This window comes from Aplysia californica, unplaced genomic scaffold (assembly GCF_000002075.1).
Source record: "Aplysia californica isolate F4 #8 unplaced genomic scaffold, AplCal3.0 scaffold00018, whole genome shotgun sequence".
Classification (NCBI taxonomy): Eukaryota; Metazoa; Mollusca; class Gastropoda; order Aplysiida; family Aplysiidae; genus Aplysia; species Aplysia californica.
Window position 1 is genome coordinate 1447657 of NW_004797288.1, and position 21650 is coordinate 1469306.

Genomic DNA, 21650 nt, shown 5'->3' on the forward strand with positions numbered 1-21650 from the left:
TAAAATAATAAAAATTAAAAAATAAAATAATTATTATTTTTAGTTTTAATGTTTTATTTGTTTCGTCATCTGTAAACAAACTCTCATTCTCTCGTCATCTAGATATGCCCACTTCATGGGACCTCGCCAGTGGGAATACAACGCTCAACTGACTACCATGGCGGGACTCGAACCCATTTCGCCTAACGTCCAGCTGCTGTACGAGCACGTGCATGCCATCCGGCTCAAGCAATTAACCACGTACAAGAGACTCAACTTCAGGCTCACAGGACCGGACTCGTTCGAACAGTACTAAGATTATATAATAATAATATGACAGGACACAGTGAAATCAGGCGCTTGTCAATTTTCTGGGTATGTGAAGTTATTGGTATCATTTTGAAGAGTGTTTATTTGTCTTGCTTATGGCGAAAAAAAACTCGTCTTTCTTGAATAGAGGTCTAGACTAGATATTTGCAGAAAGTCTTGAAGGAAGTGGGGGTCACCTGGTGTCACCTGGTGTCACCACAAGTAAAATTAGCGAGAAAAATGGCAACCAAAGTTTGGTGACTTTCAAAGCTTGAGTATCCTTAAATTTTTGTATGCCCTTTCAGTAAAATATTCACAGAAATATGTTTTAATTGTTTTTAGATGGACATAAAAGGTGTTAGATCTATGCAAATAAAAAAAGAAAATACCAACCCCTCCCCACCCCCAAAAAGACCCACCTAAAATTGCCTAAAGAGTAAGAAAAAGTCTTTTTTCTTCAATTTCATTAGTATATATTATGGTATTATGACGAGCACCTAGTTTCACCACGATACGACACATTCTTCTTCATCTGCAACCTGTTCCCTCAGTTTTGGTGACTTGTCCCATTGTCTCCTACAGAGACTTTCAAACAATATTAAGGATAATAAAAGTCTATAATTGCTTTAACCCTGGCTAGAAAAGTTTTTTTTCACGCTTTTCGCTCAAAAATTGCGCCTCTTTTCTCCAGCAATAGTCATAATATATATTTACCATTTCTGAGAACAATAGTTCTAGGAACAAAAAATAATGCATCGTTTTCTTTGATAACGCAGCTATCAAGTGTGTAATACTTTTCAAATTCAAGAAAATTGAACGTCCCTGATTTCTGTTATTTAAAAAGTGGCACATTAATATGTTGTTTTTCCTTTCATCATCATCTTTTCACTTTTCTCACCCTGTGCCGGAGTACAGGCCACGAACAAGAACTCTCCTCCTACTTCTGCCCTATGCTTTAGTCCCCCCGTCTATCAAGCTGTATTTCCTTTCTCTCACCAAAGATTCTTCTTCTGAACTGGCCTACTTTCAGGCTTTCCTATCTCCTTGTTTTTTCCGTTACATACGTGCTTTTGATTTATCACGCTTTTCATCCAATGCTCTTTGTCTATTGATCTAAAAAGGCTGACTGGGCTTACGCCACGAGACCAAAATGGCAACATTGAGATCATGTAGACAGTCGACTTGTCTCTTAAAGTAAGCGGTTAACTGTTGTTCCAGAAACAAATACATGTACCACCACCATCCCCACCCTACTCTCGGTGGCTCTGGTGGCCAAAAGGTTAAGGTGTCCGCCTATCAGTCTCATTCAAAAGTCCCGGGTCCGAATCCGGGTAACGACCCAAAAATATTTTTTTCTCTAAAATTGTCTCCTTTCACCTTCTTTCCTGCTCTCTAGCAATGTTCTGTCGTCTGTTTTCGTCTCCACTTTTCGCCCCCACCCCCACACCTCCTTTGCCCCCACCTCTGGGCTCCTGACTCTTTCTGCAGCCTTTCTACTGCTACTCCTTGGCTCCTTTTCCTGCAGTCATTCAGCCACACCTCTGATCTTGTGGTACGATCAGGAAAGATCTACACCTAGCCTTCTTAGACAAGGGCGAAAAATCTCGGAGGTCGCGGGTGCAATTTGCGCACGTTAAAGATCCCTTGGTAGTCTGAAATCGATAAGAGTAGACTTCGGCCGCCACCCGGGCAAAATTCAAAATTTCTTACCAACCGAAATATTTAATGTGTCCCGCACGCTCATATGACCTTATATATATATACACAGTTGCGAGCACCGTAAAACACTTACCAAAAAAAAAAAAAAAAAGACATATCCCAAACTGTACTACTGAACAGTAGATGTTATACCATTTATACACAAAACTGCAGACAGTGAAAATAAAAATACAATTTATGTGTGAAGATTAAGATCTCGTTTGTTCTTGTTTGTGTTACTTCTGGTGTTTGTGTGACTACTTTTTTTTAAGGGGGGGGGGGGGTGCGAACTAAAAGACCATACTATATTCACTTTAACAAACCCCACTTTAAGCCACTCAAGACATGGGTTGTCAATTTAGTTTCAGTAAGAGATTTATAACACTTGCAACACAATAACATCATATCAGTGCCAAAGATTAGAAGTGTTACAATAGAGTAACAAACACAAAAAAGAAAGAGGAGAGACAAGAACGATGAAAGAAGGAGCTTTTTTAGTAAGAGTTTTATGGCACTTGCAACACAATAAGGTCATATAAGTGCCGAAGATTAGTTAGAGGTGTTACAAGATAGTTACAAACACAAAAAAAAGAAGGAGGAGAGATCAGGATGATAGATGTTTGGTAGGAAAGAAGGAGCAAACCACACCCCAACATCCGCCAAACACTTGTTGATCAGTGTTAGTGTTAGACAAAACTGAAAAAAGTATAGACATGCACCCATTAGAGTCAAGAGTGATTTGTATACTTTATTGCAGCAACCGTTAATCGCATAATATTAGTCATATAAATAGTCAAACATGATTTATGAGCAATACGAACAGCTAGAATGACACTTATAAAAACGAATCATGGACCATCTCAACAAAAAGTTGAAAAAAAAGACAAGATTACTTCTTTTGTAAATATTCCTGGTTTTCTGGTAAATAACTGATCAAAACATTCTGATAACATCTACAAAATAAAAGCTACAAACCCTCCGCTGATTTTCAAGAGAGAGAAAACATTTTTTCTCATGGAATTTTCAAAACAGGAGCAAATTTTTCATTCCACTCCATGTTTGACAGGTTTCTCCTCTTAAAGGGTTAAAAAATAAAATTCGTTTCTCACAGAGAAAGCAAAGACATCACTAATGACAGACGTCAGATACAGCTGGATTTACTTTTTCTTGTTTGTTAAGTTAGCCATTTCCTCAAACTCATTTACTGGGTTATTCTTCGACATTCTCTGCTTCTCTTCAGTTGCAGTTTTCTTGTCAATATTATCATCATCAACATCATCATTATATTAAAATTGTAATCATAATAATAACTAATAATAATAAATAGCAATTATACCTCCCATTTCCATTTCTTAACAAAATGCTCAATATCATTTACAGTATTACAGTCACAGAGGTATCACATTTGAAAATTACTCGACAGTTGTATACATAGAAAAAAAAAGGGTCACTTTTAAGAACAAGGGGGCTATCCTGAAAAATGTTGTTTTGAGAAAATCGAAGGCAAAGTTTTTGCCCCTTGTTCCGTTTCTTTAAAGGACATCGAGAGTTTTCTCTGTAACCAAACAAATATACACACCAATGACACCAAACTTCTTCTATAGGTAGGGCAATGCCCACTTTTGGTGTAGGTCAAGATTTATGGAAACCCCCCCCCCCCAAAAAAATCTAAGTTTGCCTGCTTGTTCTTAAAAGCGACCAATTTCATTTTCAATAATAAATATATAAGACTGTGGTACTAATTACATGATATCAAGACACTAAAGAAGTAAAAGAAAGAAATTCAAAACATATTAAGCTAATCAAGAAAAATCTTCATCTGTTTGTTTGCGTAAGAAAGTATACTGGACAAACTATGTTGATAAACAAGGACGGTTCAGAACATGAGAGACCACAGAAATAAGAGAGACAAGAGAGACCACAAGGAACAACTGTCTAAGAATGGTTAAAAACACATTCCTTGCTGATAACTTTCTCTTATTCTATTTGTAACACTCAACATTTGTGGAAGTATCATTCCAAAACTAAAGAACAATCAATGAATATTACAAACATTTCTAAAAGTAAACAGAAGTTTAACACCTTGCCTCCATGGGACACCTATCGGCAACGATGTGACATCACACATAGCAACAAAAAATGTTGCAATAATGATCTCTTTTTTGACATGCCCACTTGTTAAAGTTAAAATTCCTTTCAGAATGGTTTCCTTGGCCTTTGAGGGTGAAAATTAGTTTGTATACAAAATCTGGGGTAAACATTTTTTTAAATGTTGAGAAGATCCAGCATGGGTGCTGCTTTACTCTTATGCCATGATGAGAATTCGGGTGATGAATGAGCTAGATTTAATGTGTTTAGTTCCGATTCTAATTCATTTTTTGGTGAACATGCGATCATCACTTTCAATTTTCTCAGTATGCTGAAAATTTCATTATGGTTGGGGTACTTTTGCCGGGATGCAGGTGCAGTACTGATGTAGCCCATCTGCATCCTGGTCCATCGAGATAAGTGTTGTGTGCTTTGCGTGCTGGGTGGGTGGAAAGTGTTAAACAAGTATTGAAAATGTAGGTGTCTATGAGCTTCAAAGGAACGTCATAAAGAGCATAAAGTAGTATCTATTACTATTTTTTTTCAAACATTCAAAGACAAATTTAAGAATGAATAGCAAAATAATGAACATGATTTTTAAAAACATAATGAGTAAGAGCTGGTAATTATCTTTGAAAAATACCCATTCTTCATACCCCATCTTAAAAGAACAATAGAATCACGAAAGTAAATGTATCTCAGCACCATGAACACAAATGACAGTGTATAAAGTATAATCTTCTGTGAAACATTTCCAGTATAAAACTCATAAACAAACCACTTAAACCACAAACAAGTAACAGTTTCAAGGACTACAAAAACAGCATACAAAAAGAGGACATACATTAAAGACAGCATAACATGAAAATAGTATATATGGTACCCTAAGACTAAACCTCTGTTTGCATCATTTGTTTGAGTTGAAGACGAAAAAAGAGATACATTAAAAAGACAAAAGTCATTTAACAGTGGTAAAAAGGAAAGACACAGATTGAAGCAAAAGCAGCAGAAGGACAGCGAAGATGTCGATCTACCACAACTACCAATAGGTGGCCATCATCAATCCAAACTGATGTTGTGAATGTTAAGTTTCACCCCCCCCCCCCAAAAAAAAAAACCCAACATAAGTAATACCACAATAATAGACTAAGCAATAGCTATATGAGTTGGGTTTTTTAATTGGCGAGATTGGGAAAAGAGGTCTATGAGAAAAGGAAAAGAAAATGTAAATAAGATGAAATGAATATCGACAACATAAATACATTTCATCAAATATCTCTCATAAACAAGTAATATGGCCATTTTGGATTTTTCTGAACAAACAGCAAGAGTACCAGGGGGAGAGAAAGACAACTGAGAGACACAGGTATAACTTGTTTGCTAACTATCCATTAAACAAACTTCAAATGATTTGATCAGAAAAGACTTTCATAAATTAGTATTTGAATTGCTTCACCCTATCCGTATGTCACGTTTTACTATCGTATCCATATGACGTGGGGAACTCTAGGCCACCACTTTCAAAGAGGAAATTTACTCATTAATCCGATCCATACGTTCTGTATAGCAGTCTGTCAAAATGATGTTTTGAGAAATACTTAAAGTTTCAAAGAGATCTTTGTACTAGAAGTATTCTAAAATGGGATTAATACAACCCCGGGGGTATAAAATGACCCCAGGGCGTACGGATAGGGTTAACTTTAAGAAAAATATTGAAATTGGAAGAGGACGGAGTACATAGATCTCAGCCTGATAGGGACTGCACTATTTAAAGTCTACATCTTTACTCTAAGTGGACTACTGCAAAGCCGAGAGAGAAATCTTCATTATAATTACAAGAAGCATATTTGACTACATTAATTCATGCTATAGAAAATAGGGTTTTGACACATTTTGAGGAGAAAACAATACATACAAGCATTGTCGAGATAGAGCTAGATAAAATTTCCTTTCAATGTGACACTATTTACATTCATGTAACTAACATTTGTCTTTAGACAACATTCCTGAAATAATACTGAAGTATAGTAGACGAATGTACTGGTACTGAATGCTAACTTTGATGTTGCTGCTATGTGAAAAGAAACGTACAAAACGAGCTTATTGAAGGCATAGAATAAAACAGGAGCCCCCACCACAAAAGGTTTGCACATCACAGTAAGACTTAACAATATTCTCCAGTTCTCAGTAAGCCCACTCCCAATTGTTCGCTTTTGAGCTCAAGGGGGCTATCCCGAAAAATGCTGTTTTGAGAAAATCGAAAGTCAAGTTTTTGGACCCTTGTTCAGTTTCTTTAAAATACAGGGAAGGTTTTCTCTATAACCAAACAAATATACACACCAATGAAACTAAACTTCTGCTGTAGGTAGGGTACTGCCCTCTTTCGGTGTAGGTCAAGATTTCTGGAAACACCCTGAATCTGGGTTAGCCCGTTTGTCCTTAAAAGCAAGCAGTTGCAAGAATGGACACCTCAAGAAGCAGAGTAAAACAAGACAAAGCCTTTTTTTTTTTTACGACTGAGTCACACGCTGAATTTTACATCTTCTTATAAATAAAAAGTAAATTTGCTTTACATTCATCTTCAATAAGGCAGGAAAGAAAACTTTGAAAACTTTCCACAAAAAAAATTGCCTCAGACCCATCAGAAATTCCCCTCCTGGCCTGTATGGCTTGAAGTAAGGAGAATACAAACTGATCTGACAGTAGTTTCAGAATACATTTTGAGGAAGAAAAAATAATTTAAAGATCCTAAAAATGTACAGACAGACTTCCTCCCAATGAGAGGGGAGTAACAAATATCTCCTTTCCTGAACCTTTCTGAGAGAGCCACTCTCGCTACAGATAAACTTTTTCAAAATCACAGCTCATTCATCCTTCAGAGTCCATCAACACAAATCAGACACACCCAAGACCTTTCTTCAAAGCTGTATTTTTACCTTAACTTACATTCATTCATCAGCACAAACAGAAAATTCTCAAACACGTGATAAGTAAGACCACCAGTCTCTTTCTAAATTTCAAAGTGGAATTTTCTCATATTAAATGACAAGCTACATCTGACAATTTGAACACAATTGACGTACTCAGATCAAACAATGCTGATACTATGGCAACACTTTTTCCATCAAGGGGAACAACTGCACTGCGACACATCTCTCCTGGAACTCTCAACTTGGAGAGAAAGGAGAGAGAGGCCGGATCAACAAGGATGTGACAAAATTGATAGCCGTCCTCAGAGTTGTCAAACAGTATCCCTCTTCACCCATCATGTACCTGTGAATTTGAAATAAAGAATTCAAATAAGAAAAGTTTTTGTTTGTTTCTTTGAGTAATGAGAAGCAAATCAAAACTTTAACTGCCACATAGAGCAAGAAAAAAGCAAGATATACAAACATAAACAATAAAGGGTAATTAAAGAATAAGACCTATCAGTGGCACCCTCCAACCACCTACTAGTATGATAGTAAGCAACACATATACGAGTATATAGTTTGCAGTGGTCGTTGCAATGTCTCTCAAAATACAACTTTACGACTTATTTTTAACAAAGTCTCATGTATCATTCATGTTCAATTCTTTATATTGAAAGACACCCTCATGAACATCTCTACCTTCACCCTGAGACAGGATTCCAACTTTAACCTCAGCATCCACCTTCAAACCCAAAGGTCAAAGGTTGAGAACGTGGCATAACTTTTCGACCGATTCTGTCACTTTTAGTCAGCTTGACTCAGCAGCCCACCGGAGCTTCCCGGCTCGCACTCACAAAGTTAATGAACCCTGAAGTGAATTGGCCGGTGTCGGTTAAGAAGTCTGCATTTCTGTCTATGTTTGAAACGATATAACTTCTTCTCCATCCCACACAGCAAACCATTACGCGGATGTACTAAAAGCTCAATGTCTTGAGATTTATTATGCATTAGAACGATTAATTTCTGTGCCTTAGTTTTTGTTCTAGACAAGTGTTTGTAGAGTACCCAATTCATCCTATTTTAGTTACAAACTTATGAATAAATGATTGTATATTCAAAAACAGCACGACAGATCTCTCCAAAATCTGTGTTAAAACTGACTACAGATATCATGTCTTTAACCACGAGAAATCTTAAATCTGTGCAAGTAGTAATAGTCAAGTTATAAGAGCAGAAAGATGCACCTCTGCATTTTTTAACTAAAGACACTTAGCATTAGCTCTTGCATTACCATTAAACAAGAGAAAGTTACTCTGCGTTTGTTCATGAATCATTCTGTGTCTGTGGCAGCCTGTGTACAACTAAGAAAGATATATTATGCGATTTTTATTTTACAAAACTGTGTAAATACAAGGTAGAGATAAACTTTTTGTGTGGAATAAAAATAATGACAACTAACACATTCATTCTTAGTTTTTGTGTCAGAAATATGTGTGGACACTTATGAACGTAAAGAAATCAGAGCATTGTCAGTTATTGCAACACGTCATAGAAACGAAATTAAAATCTGGAAAAGTCTGGTGCTGATTCCGTGTTACTGGAAAGCTAGAAATTATTCTTATAACCAATAACAAGAAGTCATCCCTGTTATTCAGTCTACTTACAAAAACCTAGACTTTGCGTTTTAAGAAAAGTAAGGAATTTCTGAAGTGTAACAGATACTGTTCGTGTATTACATTGTAGATGCATTCTATTATTCTTGCACTAAAATCGATTTGTACTTTTTCATAGAGACCTGCGGGTAATTTTTATAAACTTTCGAGAAAATATGCAAATATTCACGATAATATTTGACACATAAAGTTGTATTTGGAGGAATTACTTCATCGCGAATTGTATGCCAGATGGATAAAGTTGCAAATTAAAGCTTTCTATTTCATGCGCAGATACCATCTTTATTGAGTACTAGCACCAATGTTATGTCGTTCATATTCCAAAAGTTCAACAGTTTTTGTTGTGCCGTTTTTTCTATATAGATTCTTTTTCATACACACTTGTCCAAAAAATGTTACAATTTAGCATTGCCGACTTCAGCGCGTCTAACGAAATAACCAGACACGTTACAATGTCCCCTTTTTTTTAAAGTCTAAAGAGCAGAAATGCGTGCTTTGGGTGCATTAAATAATAATTGCCATAAATACAAGGATACACCTAAAACTTTACGACGAAAAGTCCCAAAAATCAAATCAGCCCAGAGAGCTGACCCCACGACCCCGACATGAAAAGCCCGCCCCCCGCTGAAACTAAAATTCCACTGCCGCTGCTCTGTGAGAAAGATTGAACGGTAATTTCAAGAATTGATCTGGTAATCTGCCCTGAGTTCAAAGAACATTAAATTTGAAGAACCTCATCATAAATAGCTTCATAATGTTGAAAGGGTGTTATTGTTATCCAACACAATGACAAATAACCACAGTTTTCCTGATTATGTCAAAACTTTAAAAGCCCAGCCTGTGTCTGAAAATACTTTTTTAACAGCAAATTGTTGGGTGGAACAAAAAAAACAAACAACAACAGCACTAACAACAACAAAAAGCTGACCCTTCATGGATGAACTCAGTCATTGCATGACATTCAGCGACCAGCTGGGGACACGAACTGTGCACCACCACATAGCTCAGCACTGGAAGCAAGTCATCTGCTCCTCTGGAGGAAAAAAGTTACATGATTTTTTTTACTTCAAGCATATCACACAATAACAGCCATTTAGAGCAGGAATAAAGCAAGACAAACAGAAACAACAGAGAGAAAGAACAGAAGTAGGACCTACCGGTGGGGCCCTCAAACTACAAACACGTCTTGGTGAGCACAGTTGATAATATAATAAAGCAATAAATAATAGCACGGAATGGAGAGACAGCTGGCAACAGCAGGAATACATTAATAATAATAATGGATTGCATTTATATAGCCCATATCCACTTATGCAATGCTCTATGCGCTTTACATGATACATATTATGGATTTACAAATCAATTTTAAAGGTACATAGTGTTACATACTCATGCAAACACATATTCACTCACGCACGCACCACACACACATACATACACACATACATACATACGCACATCTGCACATACATACTCACAACGATCTACAGCTTGGATGCATTCTGTCTAATCGAAATATGATGAAAATAGAAATGATTTTAGTTTCTTCTTAAAAATTTCAAGATTTTCTGCTTCTCTGATAGTTTTTGGAAGCCTATTCCAAACAAGCGGGGCAAAATATGAAAAAGAGCGTTGGCCATATGATTTGTAATTTATTTTAGGCTTAACAAGGGTTGTTTTGTCACTTGATGATCTGAGCGTTCTAGGAGGCACATAGGGTGTTAAAAGCTGTTTTAGATAGTCCGGTGATAAATCATTCAAGCACTTGTAGCAAGTTAAACACATTCTACACCTTTAAACTACAGTGGGGTCAGCTTTAACCAAAATCAGTGAGACCGACTGATTTTCTTTGGTATAGCTGATTTTTCAGTTTAGAGAGGTTGCTCAAATAGAAGACAAGTAAAATACAGGATTTTACTTTCTTTCAGTTTACCACTGTTTTCGAATTAATAGTGCCGTTTAAATGGACTCCACTGTACATAAATTTGTTATCATCATAATTTGATAAAGAGCAGTTTGAACATGCATTATGGGTAAATGTAAAAGTAGTTCTCTTAAATGGAAAGGATTCATTAGATCCACACATCCTCTTTCGAGAAACAGCCACCCAAGTAAAAGGAGCAACAGTAAACAGTCCCAAAATCAACATGAAAGGAGAAGATTCTTCTAAGTTCTGTGCACCTTCAGTCCGATATATGTTAATACTGACTAAAGTTTTTTTGTTTTTTTAAAATGTTCTACTGGTAAAAACTACCACCTAAAGCTTATGTCCTCATGGGTCTACATTAACTCTCAGCAGTTCACCGAAAGGAAAATCGTACGAATTCGTACGATGAGCATCGGGTGTAGATCTAACGGCAGAAATCCATTCCTTTTTACATTTTGATGCTTCTAATACCTTTTTTATCATAAAAAAGGGTTGAATCTATATATTTTTCATAAAAATAATCATAATTTATAAAATATTGTAAAAATTTGGTGCACGGAAAATCAGCGTTTGTTTACGTTCTCTCCGCCGCCATTTTGGATTTTGGGAGAAGGCCAGCTGTGAAGTTTCTACACTAAAAATCGGAAAAAAGCGTAAAAATGTCGTCAGATGAGTCTGATATTGACCTGAATGACTCAATGGATGAAGAATCTGATGTCTGGGTACCAGAATCGGACGATGAGGGTCCCGAGGACGGAAACCAAGCCCCGACTTTGACCAATCGTGATCAAAACAACAGGTTAGTGTTTTGTTTACATCCTGCCTCTGCACAAGAAAGCCTATAAAATGTATTCTAGTGGGTTTAGGCCACTGGTATTGTTACTTCAAGCTTACAGAATAGTTATTTGTGGTAACCTGAAGTTGTGAAAGCATGGTTTGCCTCTAAAAAAATTTTATTAACTTTTTTTATGTGCCTAGCTACGGTTGTCATGTTATTGTTTACACAGCAATTCCTCAAACAGGAAGTTTGTTTTTGTTTACACCTCACCCGTGTACAGTAGCCTTATTCCCTGCTAAGATTTTATCATTGTGATAATATGATGATAATGACAGAACAGCTTTGTTCAAGGTCTGCCTCTGTCTAGATCTAGATCTAGATCTAGAAATAAGTGCCTATGACATAGGCCTTATCAACATGTCAACTTCGACTCCGCCGATAGCGTCCTAATCCTTTGCTTATTTTCTTCCCTCAGAAACTAGCCACAACCTCCACGTAACCAGTCTTACGCGGACCAGGATGATGGCCCACCAGAACCACTGCCTCAGTTTAGGCCTGCCGTGCTGTTGGCCTGCATCTCCCTGACTGTATCACCCGACAGGACATCCGAAGTTTTCTGACGCCAGGTGAGAGCATTATTGCACGGAGTACGAGAAATTTTTATTTTTGTAATTGCTTTCTGTTTGCCCTTACTTCACTCCGACAGGCAGGTGAGTTCACTGATTCACATGTTACACCTGGGGACCTTTGTTATTCATTTGTAGAAAACACTCTTGATGCCATTATGTAGTTAAAACTGATATTACCTTGTGGGCCAGGATTTTCTGACAGTTCGATTGATGTCAGTGTTCCAAGCAGACTATCCTTTCCAAATGACTTATGTAACTTATGTCTTCTTCTTGTCTTCTTATTTCCTCAGCATCCTTCTTCAAACTGTTTTTCTGCACTGAGATGGTGAATCAGATCTGCCTCTTCTCTAATGAGTACGCCCCGATGACAGGACCCAACAAACCATCTGTCTTTCGCTCCTGGGAGGATCTTGACTCTGAGATGTTTCTCAAGTTCGTTGGACTGCTAATGTATATGTCTATTGTTCATCTACCAAATTTAGAGCTGTACTGGTCTACGAAAACCTGTTTTCATGGACTATGGGCAAGGGCATACATGAGCAAACTAAATTTCAAACAAATTCAGTCTTTTTTTAAATTATGCAATCCAGACACTGAGCGAGGTACTGATAAGCTACGGAAAGTTAGGTTTGTGCACTATTTTTTTAGTATGAAATGTATGAAGTATTGGCAACCTAACCAGTGTGTTAGCATAGATGAGAGGATGGTTCAAAATAAGGGGAGATACAGTTTCAGGCAATACATAAAGGATAACTAAATGGGGGATGAAGTTACGGGTGGTTGCAGATTCGATGAATGGGTACACATACAATTATGAAGTTTACACAGGGAAGGATGGGGGCACACTATTGGATATTTTTGTTTCAATAAAAATAGAAACTGTTTGCTTGCAGAGCATACTGTAGAATAGTCTTTTGCCACTTACTACAATTATTGGACAGTTGAGTAGAAAAATGTTTTTTGTTTTAGGAGAGGTTTTACAGCGCTCGCAACTGCAAAAGGTCATATATGAGTGCCAAGGGGTGGATGTCAACAGAGAAGTCCTTACAGGGAATCAGACTTACTCTGCTCTCCTCTCTAGCTTCAACAGCACAAAGTCTGCTTTGACTATCAAGGCACCCCGGAAATAGTGGGTCACAAGAGTGTGACAAACTTACAAAAGAGGTAGAGGAAAATGACGATACTAAGGATTAGGAAAGAAAAAGCAGCAGTTCCCTGTTGTAGTTCAGGCACAGTTATGAGCATGACATTGTTGGATCAGCCCATTTACAATTCTATTGTGCATTAGAATGAGAAATGTCCCCCCTTTTGGAATGCCTAAAGACACTTCAGTCAGTGGCACCGCTGTGGGGAGGGGGAGTAGAATGTTTTTCCGTCATGGACCACAATGATGTAAAGTACCGTACTACAATATTTTTGTCTATTTTTCCATGAAAATCTCTGTTGGTATTGGTATTTTGTATGAATACAGTGTGTTCTTGTCATTTTGAAATATTTGGTATTGCCTTGTCTGTTTTGAGTGCAATTTTGTGGATGGAAATTGACTGGAAAGTCATTGATGTTTATTTTTTCTATGTCGCGTCGTTATATCATCGCGAAACATGATAAATGTATCTTTTGTCAAAAACCTTGTAACTTTTTTATCCTTTTTTCAATATGCATGAAATTTGGACACACATTGCAAAATTGGAAGTGCTTTTACTCCATAATAAACTTTTTGGGGTATCTTAGAACACTTTTTTTTTTCTTTCTTTGTGACTGTTACATGTTGGGAAATTTTATCTTTTTTTCCCCTGTCCCTCCCTCTAATAACAGAGCACTACATAGACAACAGTGGTCATATCATGATGAAATTACCTTCATTTGATAGGAAATTCAATTTCCTTTCCAATGGTATATAATTTGACATACTTTCTGTGGTATTTTATATTCTATGGTAAATCATACTAACCATGGGTGCCGTGAAGGCGAAAATGGTCAAAATACCAAGAACTGCTGAGAGTTAAAATATTGATTCCGGTACATGACATTTAAAACACCAAAATTATGTTTTATGTTCAAACCAACACCTGTTTCGCGGGTTGTACAGATTCATTCTTAACTAGACGAAGGGAAATCGAAGACGTTACCAACTTACGTCATCTCGGGCCGTTATAAAACATGTGGGCCCTAGATTTTGCAAAGAATATGTGAGCGTGCCTGGTGTAAGGTACCAAAAGACGCATTTGTTCGAACCGAGATATCAGGCTTCAAAGGTCAAAAATAGAATTTTTGACAAAAACTAAGTTCCATTAAAAATTGATTTTTAAGCCATTAAAATATCGATATTTACAAGGACTTGGGTTTCTTTTACTATAAAATCAATTTTAAAGATGCTTTATTACACGAGGTATATTGCATAATCCCAAAAAATGTGTGATTGGTTTTCCGAGTACACATTGCGGACGGTTTCTCTTGTCCATTCATAAAGTCGATCCAATCACATTGCATACCTAAATTTAGGTTATTCTCTCCTCTTTCTAATGGCGGGTAGTGCGCATGAATATCTAGAACGTGTAAACAAAGCGAAGCTTTGCGCATCCACACCTTTCCTTTTTATTTGGAGAGCAAATTGCATTGCATATTTTTTCCCTGCGCAAACCAAGATCTAATTTCTTGAAAATTCTTGCTCAAGGTGGTGGCGAATTTGTTTTGAAGACGCTATAAAAACATTTTGAAGCTGTTCTTTTATCTTAGTTACTTTTTAAAGTTGGTTTGTGAGTAGCGATTGTGTAGTCAGGTCATCTCTAAGCGTAGATCTATCTATTTGAAGCAAAAACAAAGGGGGAACTTCAAAGCCGTTTTTCTTAAAACTTTGTTTCCTTACCCTGCCTTACAAAATCACCCATATCTCAAAAACTACTGAAGATATCTTAAACATTCAAACAAAAAGTATATTGTTCAGAAATGATCCCTTTACATGAAAATGCAAAAAAACGGGACTCTTCAAAATGCACCATTTGATACCTTTCACCAGGCACGCACACATATTTGGACAATAAGCATACTACAAAGAATGTTATTCTCTTTCAAGAGTCATTCCGGATGTAAATTGCAATCTATATATTATGTACTTATTTCTTTAAAAATTATGTATAAACTGTGGAAACATAAAAAATATGACTTGGCACCTTGCACAAAACCATAAAATAATAAAATATATACACTGACCTTCACAGATACAATGAACTGCAACAGTCTCATTTCAAGTGTAATGCTAGTTTGTTTCAAAGCATATCAATTGTGTCCATAACGAAACTACTGAGAATAAGCATTAGTCCAACTGACTGTTAGATTTTTAGCTTACTCTGAAACTACAGTGTACTGCCCTTTGCCTTTTCCAGTCGCCATATGCCATTTTATACAAGGGACCCAAACTTACAAAGATGGTGTCTTTTTTCCAGGTTTCTGACTAGAAGCAGATGTGTAGTACTCATCCACGCATTCACAGATCAGCCTGCACACTTTTACTGAAATATAATAACAAATAATAACTAGCATTAGTAAAGCCTGTATCCCTGCTAAGCTGCAAGCTCTGTGTGCTTTACAATCTACAATATTCCCCCCAGAAAACCCCAGGACACTCAGAGACATTCTCAGCTTTCCAGTTGATTAAGCACTCAAACACTAACAAATATGCCATAATAAAGTGTGTAAACTAATTACAAGCAACGTCACCTAAGCATTGCACAGTCTGATGGCTCCACTCATGGTACCCATCTACTCCACCAACACTCTTTTAACTCTTTAACAACGTAGCTGACACATACGTCTGACCAGCAGCAGACTAAAAGCAATGCTATCACACATTTGTGGCACAAGGCGGTGGAATCTGGCTCTCGTCAATTTTGGGGCAAACAGAGTCGATGGTATCATCTTAAGGCCTGTCCATTTTCCTTGTTTTGGGTGAAAATAATATCCACCTATGTTGAATGGAAGTCGAGATATGTGTGATTTAAGAAGGTGAGGATCAACTGGTTTCAGAAGTTAAATTAATGAGAAAATATCTGAGAAAGTTGAGTAATTTCTTTAGCTTGAGAGTGCATAGACACTGAAAATTTACATTTCTTCTGCATTTAATCAACGTTTTTCAGTAAAAATCCAAACAGAAATGTGCTCTTTAATGGGCATGACAGGTGTTGAACCAAAAAACAAAAATTAGATAAAAATCCCAAACCTGTGGGAAAATGCCAATTTCTTGACTTTCAATATTTTGACGAGAACCTGATTTCACCACGCTGCCTCGCATTTTGAACAATCACCATCAAATCAGAAACAAAAATTTTAGTATTTCATAGCGTGATATTTCAAGTATCTGAGAAAGAAAACAATAGAAAATCTGTATGAATGAGGAAGTTATGCATCTTTTTTAAATTGCCCCAAAACAGTATGTCTTCAAGCGCTGTGTGCTGTGCGCCCTCAGTGAGTTAACATAAACACATCTGACCCACATTACTCACCATATATGTTCAAAGCTTAACCAACACAGCACTTGTTACCTATCACTCACATCATATACTATACATGCAAAATTCAATGTATCCAATACGGTCATCCAATCTTATAGCTACACTGAGCAACAATCAAGCAAACATACTTATCTAGAGAAAGTAGTGCTGACTAACAGTAGAAATAAAACGAAATACTTTAGGTAGTAGACTTTTCTTAAACTCAGAAAAAAAATTTTGTAAATGAAACTGAAACTATACTTCTTTTTTGTACCCTCACTATACTGGAAAAGAGGAAAACTGATAACAGAATTTTCATCGTAAAAACTGCCGACGTTTCCCTGTGTCCTCTAAACAGTTTCTCGGGCAAAGTCCATTGTAACAGCATAACTTCAACATGACAGAAATTTCAGGTTTAACCCCTTGAACCCTGGACCTTGAAGCTTCTTAAATCCCTATTCCCGGACTTCTTGACTATGGTTAGCCTCAAGTGCACTTGCACCGCAAGGATACCAAGAAATATGTGCTCCCGGCTGGTTTACTGGCATAATGGATAAAAAAGGTTAAAATACATAAGTCAAATATCCTGCTCTTTAAAAAAACGTGACAGAGGTACACACCAACACATTCCAGCTTGCTCAGCATAGTGTAGTGCTCTTGCACTCTGACCAGCTCATCAATAGCGCGCTGATATGGCCCCTCCCCACTGCCGCTGTTTGGGAGTCGAAACTTCTTAGCCACTTTCATGTCCTCGGGAGTGACGTCAGCGAAGCGGGTCATGACAGAGGCCAGAATAAGCTCTTGCTTGTGGTTAACCACCCTGAAATAAACGACTAATAGTAATGAGTGACGTACACGACAAGTTTTAGTAAGAGTTTTACGGCACTCGCAACACAATAAAGTCATTTGAGTGCCGAAGATTAGAGGTGTTACAAGCGAGTAACAAACACAAAAAAAGGAGGGGAGATAAAGACGATGGATGTTTGATAGGAAAGAAGGAGCAAACCACACCAGAGCCCCCGTCAACCATCCACACGACAAGTTGTAATGGGTGACGTACACGACAAGTTGTAATGGGTGAGTGGTTTCACAAGTTCATGAATACACATCACCCTCGGCTTATGAATAATTAGTCTAACACACACATAGCGAAATCGGTGGAACACAAAAATTTTTTCCTTATGATGTGGCACCGCTGGGAACGAACTTGTAGGCCCTACCCACCCAGCATGAGATCTAAGTTTAGGTGGAGAGCTCTGCTGCGAGTTCGTTGTTTGGAGAAAACAAACGCATCAGCGAGTTCACACCTTGGTGTGATCCTGATTGGGGCAAACATTCTACTGTTTCATCGTGACTTACAATGCACATATGATCACATTTACGAGGGTGGTTGATCTGTGACAAAACAGGGAGTTCAATGATCTCAAATTTTCACTCTTGGTTGATCAGCTGTGCCTACCCGGGTTTTTATTCTGTCAATATGATCTGAAATACGGGATCTTAGCCGAATGCAGACCTTCAAAGTGAATCAGAGCAGGATCTTAGGGGCGATTTTTGTATAGTAAAAATTCTGTTTTCTTAAAACAGCAGGATCTTAAGCAGTGGCATCTTGTCTTAGGCGGAGACTACAGTATTTTTAAAAATTCAGGACCTGAAAACCTGCTCACTATGCTCTTGTTTCATTGTGTGCGTGTTCACTATGAGTGTGCTAGACTGCTTTCTAAATGCATTTACTGAAAAGAAAAAAAAAACATGACACCTTTAAGTATCCTGCCTTTCCTTTTGAAAAAATTGTACTTCTTTTCTAAACACTTTCAATTTCAACAAAGACAGAAGTTAATTTACCTCTTCAACACCAGAATGTTGTCTAAAAAAATAAATGTAAGCAAAGAACATTAATCTATTCCATTAGATAACAGCATTACTGAGCTTCTATAGCACAAATATTTTTTAATTGTTTTCCAAAAAGACAGAGCTGTTATTAAGAGGGTTTTTTCTCTTTTGTTGTTGAGTGTCACTGTGCACCATACTGTATTAATGATGATTTAATTCAAGTCATCAATAAAAAGAAAGTCAACAGGAGACATGAAAAAAGCCCCGATGGTTACTGATAGGACTTAAACTGCCAGACTTTTACAGCTCTTGATAAATAATTTTATTCCAGGTGACATACCCGCCTTCTCACTCAATCTTTCCATCAAGTTTCATGTCTTTTTGCTAATGACTCTTTTTATTTTTGGTGGAAAACACCATAAACCCTTAAACTCAAAACAGCAGCAGGGGGTTCTGTGAGTTAATACTGCCCATACCTAAACATTCTCAGAAGAGTTTTCCAAATCGGTTTAAAAAACGGCTCTTCAAGGGAAACTGCACACTGGTCTCTTCCTACAGGCGTGTCCAGTGGCTCGTAGGCTATGGTCATCATCACCAACAGTTTGTCTGCCAGAAATATACACTGTGTTATGTCATAAGGGTAGTCACAAAAGACAAATGATATCTTTATTGCCTTACACTTTTAGACACATTCAAATGATAATATATAAGCACACATACAAATGCACACTCATACACTAACAATACACACACATACACACACTAGTGCGCACACACACATGCATGCACGCACACACACATCAGTGGTTTAACACAGTATAATGATGCCAGTGGCTGATGCAAAAACATCATTGGTTTTTTTTTTGTACTACTCTATAAAACAAGATTCTTATACTTGAAAAGCAAGTACTAATATTTACTGAATTTTCCATATTCCGCAATAGTTGAGTCTTTTGCCGTATTACTGAGAAATTTTTTTAAAAAGGGGAGTATGCCGAATTATATTTATAAAGTGAAAGTCTTTGTACAGAAACTATCAAACAAAACAGGAAATTTCGTATATTGTTGTAAACAAAAATACTGGTTAGCAATTAAACTTTTTTTTAAAGTCACTGCAGAGCACTGCCATTAGATACTAAATAAAAGAAATTTTACAGCACATTATCCTTCTGGCAACAGAATCTACCTCACTGGAATTAAGCAATAAAAAATTCATTTAACAGTTGCAATGAAGGTGTACATATTGTCACATGATATGAGTTCAAGAGTAAAGGCCTCTTAACCGAGTAGTTTCAGTAAAAAGAAGCAAAGCACAATACTAGCCATTTGGTTTTAGCTTTACTTTTGGGAAGAGCTTTATAATGACACTTGTAACACAAATAGTGTCAAATAGTGCCAAAGATTAGAGGTGTTACTAGAGAGTAACATACAAAGATACAAAGAAAAGGAGGAGAGACAAGGATAATAATTCTAACAAATGTTTGATAGGAAAGAAGGAGCAAATCACACCAGAGCGCTCACCAACCACCCAGTCATTTGGTAAAGGGGAAAAAGCAAGAAAGATGCACAGCAGTGGGAAAGAAAAGAAGTAGGAGCGACCAACAGCACCCTCTAATCTCCCACTCCTATGAACAGCAGGATAGACAACAAGAACGCATGGCAACAAGCATAATAACATACCAAGAAAGTTGAGAATGTCATCAGAAATGGACTTCAGGTGGCGTTTGTAAGCATCAACACTGAGCTTGGCAAGTTTTTTTGAAACCACTGGGTCACTTGAGCGATTTACGTTGGCAGGCAGGCTTTGGAAAACAGCAGCATCATTGTCCATAGACAACTGATTAGCCCTGGGCTGATGGCTTTGGCTTCGGTCAAAGCTGGGGGAATGTTTATCTTCCGATTTGCTTTTCACTAGTTTGGGGTCTTGGTTAAAAGTAGTGGTTGGGTTTGAGAGAACCCCTGTGCTCCGCATATCTTTCCTTTTCTCTGCATTACCATCACCACCTAAAGCTGTCTCTTTCTCATTATTGCCTTCCTCATCATCCTCGAATAGATCATCAAAATTCTCTTCATTGTAATTTTCATAGTCTCTAGTCACTTGACGCATGAGAAGCTGAGCTTGTTTTCGCTCCCACGAAAGTTGAGACTCAAGCCTTTCCCCTTTTTCAAGAGCAAGGTGAAGGTCTTTTTTTGTCCTTGATACAGCCGTTTCCACATTGGAAGACGGATCCTCTTTTTCTTTCTCACCGTCTCCAGTTTCTTTAGAATCAAAAACACTCTCATCTGAATCCGACCCGCTATCACAACATTCTTCCACTTCTTTCGCGGAAGCTTTTTCAGCCTGAGTGTTCTCAGAAACATCGCTGTTACTTTTTTGTGTCTCATTATCTTCACCTCCAGCATCTTTTCTCTTCTCTCCTTCAGAACTAGAGGTCCCATTGTCACTAGGTACCTTCTCATCAGGTGACTTTTCTTCCACCAATATTTCATCAGAGTTGTTCACTTTCCCAACACTGTCATCTTCAGTATCACTACTGCACGGAACAGATGACTTTGAAGATGTTTCAGACTTAGATCGAACAGACAGAGGGTCATCCCAACTGACAGGTCCCGAGGCAGCAGCACTTTCGACACTTTGAGATTTACTTTCCTGAACATCATTGTATAACCTATTTTCCACTTCCTCCTCCTTTGCAGACTTATCACTTTGTACTCTATTTTTATCTTTGGACTCTTCATTATTGCTGGCAGCATGTCCTTCAGTATCTTCCACACGTCCTTGGGCTCCCCCTTTACCATCATCTCGAGGTGACGACATTTGTCTAGGGTCTTTCTCATCACTTTTCTTTTCACTTCCCTCTGGTGACATGGACACAGAGGAACCCCGAGAACTTCTCAAATGCTCCTCCATCTCTTCATTGGAAGGCCAAAGATCCTCGCGGAGAGGAACCTGGAATGACAGCACAAACAAATCTCTATGTTTTCTAAGCTTTACACTCTTTTTCCTCAGTTATCTCTATAGCTCTTTATCTCCATGGGGGGTAAACCCACGATGCCGAGGCTTTTTTTTCACTACTAAATCTAAAAATGACGAAAACGTCATTAAACTGGTTATTAAATCAAAACAAGTGAACCAGTTTTGATAGTTCTTCATCTAATGAATGAAATACCAATAAAACAGACCTGTTTTCGGAATTTGCCGAAAAATAATTTGATGTTTAAGTCGTCATAAAGGAATATCACTACACCAGCACAGTGGATCCGACAACGAGCCGATGGGAGCGGCTTGCCGGAGATAAAGAGTTAGAAAGTTGTTTTTAGGCAGAAAAAGATGTAC

At 37.5% G+C, this 21650-nt stretch overlaps 2 protein-coding genes and 1 long non-coding RNA gene across 4 annotated transcripts in view; 2 read left to right on the forward strand and 1 right to left on the reverse strand.

Annotated features, from left to right (window-relative positions):
* The window catches only part of LOC101850619 (flavin-containing monooxygenase FMO GS-OX-like 4), a gene marked incomplete in the record, with an annotated part of 64880 nt that extends 64219 nt beyond the window's left edge, over window positions 1-661 (forward strand). The window contains 1 exon segment of the mRNA XM_035971587.1: window positions 103-661. Coding sequence (XP_035827480.1) covers window positions 103-295 — 193 coding nt within the window.
* A 5913-nt stretch (window positions 662-6574) lies between these two features.
* Window positions 6575-21650, reverse strand: part of LOC101851464 (VPS9 domain-containing protein 1) — a 31411-nt gene continuing 16335 nt past the window's right edge. Inside the window, exons 12-17 of one of the 2 annotated variants that reach the window (XM_005090504.3) lie at window positions 19994-21263; window positions 18790-18919; window positions 17101-17300; window positions 15415-15502; window positions 9588-9692; window positions 6575-7347 (exon numbers count right to left, since the gene is read on the reverse strand). In XM_005090504.3, the coding sequence (XP_005090561.1) occupies window positions 7242-7347; window positions 9588-9692; window positions 15415-15502; window positions 17101-17300; window positions 18790-18919; window positions 19994-21263 (1899 nt within the window). In that variant the 3' untranslated portion in view covers window positions 6575-7241. Of the gene's footprint in view, window positions 7348-9587; window positions 9693-15414; window positions 15503-17100; window positions 17314-18789; window positions 18920-19993; window positions 21264-21650 lie in introns of those variants that run through there. The other variant, XM_013086321.2, reaches the window with a different exon arrangement.
* On the forward strand, window positions 11031-12947 carry LOC106012679. Its single transcript, XR_001185111.2, has 3 exons — window positions 11031-11385; window positions 11840-11990; window positions 12284-12947. It is a non-coding gene; the product is annotated as an uncharacterized LOC106012679 (long non-coding RNA).